This window comes from Octopus bimaculoides, chromosome 1, assembly GCF_001194135.2.
Source record: "Octopus bimaculoides isolate UCB-OBI-ISO-001 chromosome 1, ASM119413v2, whole genome shotgun sequence".
Lineage (NCBI taxonomy): Eukaryota > Metazoa > Mollusca > Cephalopoda > Octopoda > Octopodidae > Octopus > Octopus bimaculoides.
Window position 1 is genome coordinate 54,642,029 of NC_068981.1, and position 6,530 is coordinate 54,648,558.

The 6,530-nt window shown below is 34.9% G+C and overlaps 1 protein-coding gene across 1 annotated transcript in view; it reads left to right on the top strand.

Annotated features, from left to right (window-relative positions):
• The window catches only part of LOC106876271 (uncharacterized), a 35,048-nt gene extending 33,896 nt beyond the window's left edge, over positions 1–1,152 (top strand). Inside the window, exon 5 of the mRNA XM_014924761.2 lies at positions 298–1,152. Coding sequence (XP_014780247.1) covers positions 298–648 — 351 coding nt within the window. The 3' untranslated portion in view covers positions 649–1,152. The remainder of the gene's footprint in view (positions 1–297) is intronic.
• The last annotated feature ends 5,378 nt before the right edge of the window (positions 1,153–6,530 follow it).

Below are 6,530 nucleotides of genomic sequence, written 5' to 3' on the forward strand. Positions count from 1 at the left end.
GTGTGTGTGTGTGTGTATGCACATACATACATACATACATGCACGCATACATACGTACATACATACATATATACATGCATACATACGTACATACATATACACATACATACACACACATGCATATATATATGCATACATACGTACATACATACACGCATACATACGTACATACATACACACATACATACATACATACATACATACATACATACATACATACATACATACATACATATCCTATGCTTCTTTGTTGCTTGTAAATAATATTTAAATATGGTTGATCTTTTCTTTCTGCAGAATATTTCACGTCCATATTATCCACCAATGTTTAGACCGATGGCGATGCGACCGCAATACGTCCAACCGTATAGATACCCACATCCTTTTGGAAATTTCGATAGTTTCGGTTCCAGCGATCCTGCTCTGTACATACCAAATGTTCATAGTGAACAGAGTGATGAACCATCAATTATTACTGGAAGTTTTATCTACCATAGCCCGAACAATCTACCACCGCATTTTATCTCTAACCCTAACTACAATGATCCGGATTTATCTTACGACAGTTTCAAGAACGATCACTTTTTCGCAAGCAGCTCTCTTGGAGTCATAAACAATACACTGACAACTCGCCAGCTGCATCTCTGATTTCTTTTGTTGTTGTTGATGTCCTTTTTATTAATGAAAATATTATTTTTGTATAAAATGCATTCTTTATGTTCATACATAATACATCTGCACTCAGAACATTGCAATCTGCACTTTGTTCCAATTCTTTAAACATATTCAATCTGCATGCGATGTAAGTTACTAAACAGAACACTGAGCTGCTGTTTTCTCTTTAGAAATTAAGCGATGTAAGAAAAGAAGCGTGACTGTCCAGACAATAAATTTATCCTTTTCATTAATGGCATGTTAGTTTTGGAGAATTTTTGATTCTTGAGATTATCTCCCCTTCGCGTATGGAAGTTTGTCTTAATTGCCATTTTGATAATTATGATACATCCTACAGAGACAGAGATAATTTGAATAAATCAAGGATTTATATTGTATGGTATTTATATACCAATATTTATCTATGTTGTTCGAGTACATGCACTGGCCGCTCGAGTTATTTCTCTGAGCTCATTTTTGTTTAAATTATGCAAATATATTTTCACATTGAATAAATTTAATGCGTACATATGTGCAACTCCGCACTCTGTCTTTCTTTAATTCAATGTAATGTTGGTTACTATTGGGTAGATTTTTAAATACTTTGCCTAAGCAATCTATTAAAATCGAAAGCTCAAAATAGGTAAATATATTTCAAAGAAAAGCTTTGAAAATTTAAATTTGCTGATATACATTTACTCTAAAGCTAAATTATTCAACGGCCAATGAAATATATATATTACACAACCACAAGAAAGCCAATCCAACAATCAATACGATTGTTAGAAGTTATAGCGTATTACTAGTTATTAAGCTTGCGCTAGCCCCAAACTACCTAATAATAGGAACAACTACGGTGCAAAATTATTCAGTTCTTTTATTTTTCTAATTATGAAGGCTGAAACAATAAATTACCATTTCCCAAGATGATTTTTCATTGATATGCACCATTACTGGAAATCGTCTGTATAAAGATAATTATTTCTACTCTCAGCAGAAAGCCTTGAAAATTTTGGGGGGAAGGGGATAGTCAATTACATCGATCCCAGTGCGTAACTGGGACTTATTTCATCGACCTCAAAAGGATGAAAAGCACAGTTGACCTCGGCGGAATTTGAACTCAGAAGGTAGCGGCAGACAAAATACCGCTAAGCATTTCGCCCGGCGTACTAACGATTCTGCCAGCTCGCCGCCCTAATGTCTGCATAAAGATAATGATTGCTAAGGGGTATAAGTCAATTAAATCGACTTCAGTTTTTGACAGGCACATAGATATTAGCTCTTCTTTTTTCTGCATTAGCTTTTAGATAACTTGTGAGCATACTATTAGATGTGCATATAACCATACGATAATGTATTTCTAGAATATCTATTTTGCTTTATATTAATTCTTCCAAATGTCTTGAAACGTAAGTTTCTTTCGTTCGGAATCTGCAGTATGATCTTAAGTTGCAAATAATAACTTGATTAAAAAATGTTTTCATAAATCATAAATCAATAAATAAGTGAATAAATAAATAAAACGGGAAAATATTTCAATTAACTATAAAATGTATATTGGCAAGGTGAGAAACCATATAAAGACATTTTGAACTTTTGATCTTTTATGATATTGTTTCTTTTCATATATACTTTAACCAAACACACGCGCGCGCGGTTTGTTGTTTCTTTATAATAGGCTTCAGGTGTCATTTTTACAGAAACATTCCCCGAAGAAATGCGAGTTGAAACATCTGGTGTCCATAACACTTTGTTAGGCAAGCGGATAACAATTAGGAAAACAAATTTAGATTCAAAACTTACAAATCTGGAAATACCTGGGTTAGTGTCCAGGTGCGTAGTTGGTTCACTGGGAGCGGGAGGTCCCTCTGTTGTTGTCACATCTCTTTAGGAGAGGGAAACTTTGAGAGAAAACCTGCGACACTGACAATATTCAATGATGTAGACTAGTTCTTCTTTTCGAGTTTATGTCGTCCATGTTCGGAGAGTGGGATTGGATTTGTGCAAATCCTTTCCCCCACTATAAAAAAAAATCATGTACAGGCATCGCTTGAAAAAAAAAAGACCTATCACAGAAATGGCTGGTCGTAGCCTTCGAATGTGAGGGACTTTCGGTCATGCGATGGCAATACTCGAACACAAGTTTGCAGTCATCATGTATGTATGTATGTATGTATGTATGTATGTATGTATGTATGTATGCATACGGATGATCTGGGGTATTTATAGTAGAGACTTAGTGGAAGGACTGCATAGAGGCAAAATGGTAAATATTGGAAAGCCGAAGGTGATGAGAAGTGGTAAAGTATATGGTAAGGCGAAAAGAACAGAGTTGTCACGTGTCACGTGCAGTGAAGGTGTTGGAGTGAGCTCTATTAAATATACAATGTATGTTGGTGGGTTCGTCAAAATTGCAGTATTGTGAAAGGGTTACATATTAATGTAGCAGCTATAAAGTTATCTGCGTCTCCTTTCGTACACACTTCATACTGATGTATAAACTGTGTACGAAAGGAGACGCAGATGGCGGGAATGTTGAGTCGGATCTTGGAAATGAAGATGGAAAGTGTAAAACCGCTATAGTATTTTCGTTACGATGTCACTGTACTTTTCAGCTTTATTGGCACCGTCGTCCTTCGCTTACATCTGACAGTCACTCAGAGGAATTGTATACTCTTTCGTGGTGTTCATGGTTAATTGAACATTTTTTCCTGTTTTACGACAGTCTTTGAACTTACGAAGTCTTTCTTGTACCTCATATCTTCCGTCCTTTAAATTAACATACACTGGCCAAAATAAGCTTAAGACCGATGATGGCAGTTCTATTCCTTCATTAATGTATTTTAAATAAAACTGTATGAAATTATTTTACTTATACAGTTTATGTAAAAAAATTTTCTCTTTCGAATGATATAGGCGTTCTATATCTTTCTACAATTTGAATAATTTTAATGCGCAATTAATTCAAATGATTAGAAATTGTCGCTAAAATAAGTTTAAGACCATACCAAGATTATACAAAGTAATAAACCAAATGGGTGGTCATATGGCTAGTCGTACTGCCCTTTTTTTTTTGTTTAATAATCGAGCATTGTTACACATTAATTCGATATAGGAAAGCATCGTAATCTCAGCCCAGTTACTAGATCAAAGATCGTAATGCATCATCAGCATAATGTGTCCTTCATGAACATTAGCAAGCAATTAGGATGCAGCAAAGTGGTTTGTGTTCAAGCATGGAAGCTTTACCAAGCTACTGGCCAATACAAAGATCGGTAAAGAACGGGCGCTCCGAGTAAAACAACAGTACATATGGATCGGCGAATTCATAAACTCTCTGAAGATAACCGAATGCTAACAGCAGTGGACATTTGCAAGCAATGAGCTGATGAAACTGACATCAGCTTTACACCACAAACTGTCAGAAACCGCCTAAAAGAATTTGGACAGTTCAGTTGGATCGCTGGAAACAAGCCAATAATTTCTGAGATGAACCGGTGGAATCGGATCAAGCTTGCTAAACTCCATATTGAATGGACAGCCGAAGACTGGTCAAAAGTTCTTTGGAGTGACGAATCCCGCTTCTGCATCTTTGGATCAGACGGAAAGACTTATGTTAGACCCCATCCAACTGAAGAATTCCATCCTAAGTGTGTCAAGAGGACGGCGCAAGCGGGAGGTGTGTGTGGGTGGGCTGCGTTCAGCAGCTTAAGTGTTGGTCCGATTGTTAAGGCTGATGGCAGACTGAACAGTGTAGGCTATCTGCAATTAGCAAATGAAAATGTGCTGCCATATTTAAATAATCATATGCCACAGGGATCTATTTTCCAGTAGGACAATTGCTCCGTTCATAAGACTAGGAAAGTTTTGCAATATTTTGAGTTCAATAATATGGTGAATATTGAGGGGCCTCTGTAAAGCCCGGATTTGAATCCGATAGAAAATTTATGGAATTATGTTTCTAAAAGAGTTCATGCTAAAAAACCTATAAATTTGTCCAATTATGTAATTGTATTGAAGAAATATGGCAGAACATTCCAAGTGATTTTTGTGCTCATTTGTCGAACTTCATATCTGGCCGTTATGAGGCTATAATTGAAAATAATGGCTTTGGAATTAGATTCTAATAATAAATTTTTGTTCGTTGATCATTTGTGCCGTAAATTTTCAATTTAAACAAAATAATGTTGGTACAGTCTTAAACTTATTTTACCGACGATTTTTAATCATTTGAATTAATTGCGCATTAAAATTATTCAAATTGTAGAAAGATCTATAACGCCTATATCATCCGAAAGAGAAAAAGTCCTACATAAACTGTAAAAAGTAAAATTATTTTATACAGTTTTATTAAAAATATATTAATGAAGGAATAGAATTGTCATCATCGGTCTTAAACTTATTTTGGCCAGTGTACCTCAACATAAATGTTTTCGGTTCAGCATGGGAATAATCTAGGGTTGCTTGCACGATAACTGAAATATTTTCAAGACCACCTTTTCAGAAAAATTTGTTGCTTCCCATTCTGAAATAAAACCATTCTTTTGTTCAAAGGGCAGTTAGAGGACTTGAAAATGTTCACCCTCTCATACTCTGTTAAATCTAAGAAGTTCCATTGTTGGATCAATTCAATGTGGTGATCCACTGATCACTAACCCCGTTCCCCACAAAAAGAACTACAACTTCCATACATTTTAAAATGTTGCTTCATTTCACTGTTTCAGTTCAAAATCTTGCCTTTGAAGAAGAAAGATATCTGTAAAGCTTTCTCTAAGCTATATAGCTTGGATCTTTTCTTTAACAGAAATCTCTACACACATTTTTGTGAAGATTTTTAGAAGTACCAGTCTAAATTTATGTGGGCCCTTAAGAAGGACAAGATTCAGACAATATTCACGATTCTTCTTTAGCTCTTTGGACTTCGCATCAGTCTATCGACTGAATCCTTCTATTATAGGCCCTGCCCGTAAGGTCATCCAGATTAAGTGGGTGAACTGGAACACTGTTCACAAAAGTCTTTATTTTCTTTTATTTTCAAGTTTATTCTGATGACCATACTTACAAACCTCTTACTCATAGAAAACACTTTATCACCAACAATTGGAGACTTCATTTCTACTCAAGCTGGTTTTCAACAAATACTACGTCAAAACATAGCATCTACCGACAAAATATTTTTCTGTTTACCGTATTATTACATTTTGTTTGCTATACAAAAGTTGTTTCTGGCACTGAAGTGAAGGGCAGTCTAACTAAATTGTCACATTTTACTTTACAGGAAAAAATTTTCAGCTTCAAGACACGAAATTCCAAACAAAGTTCGTTTTAATTTTTCTTTCTCCTTTTCTCTAAGCTTGTGCAAACATCTCTAAACGTATTATTTAGATTGTCACGAAATAGAGTTTGCTGGCCAGTTCTGATAGATAACTGAAATGTGTTTACAGGTGTGGCAAAATACAAGAAGGGATTAAACTCCTTTCGTCATCAATAAACGCGCTGACCTGTAAAAATCATGGAGTGTCGTCTTTGAAAATACTGAGAAATTAGTTCAAAGCAACTATGAAAGTATGGTCGAAGAAGCGAATCTGAACAAAAAGAGGTTGACTGTTATTTCGAATAATGTATTTAAAACAATTTTGTTTTGTTAGCATTTCATACCTGATAGAATGGTCCCATGAATTCAGATATTTCCAACACAAGGCCAACAGTTTGAGAGGAGGGATCCTTCCAGCTTTTATATATTTTTATTCTTTGTGAATTTCTTAAATGTTTTGCTCTCTAGGGATTTCTGCTAGATTTTTACATTTCACAACTGATAAATTTAAAATTTCACATATAATCCTTAAAAAAAAAAAAAAAAAAAAAAAAAAAAAAAA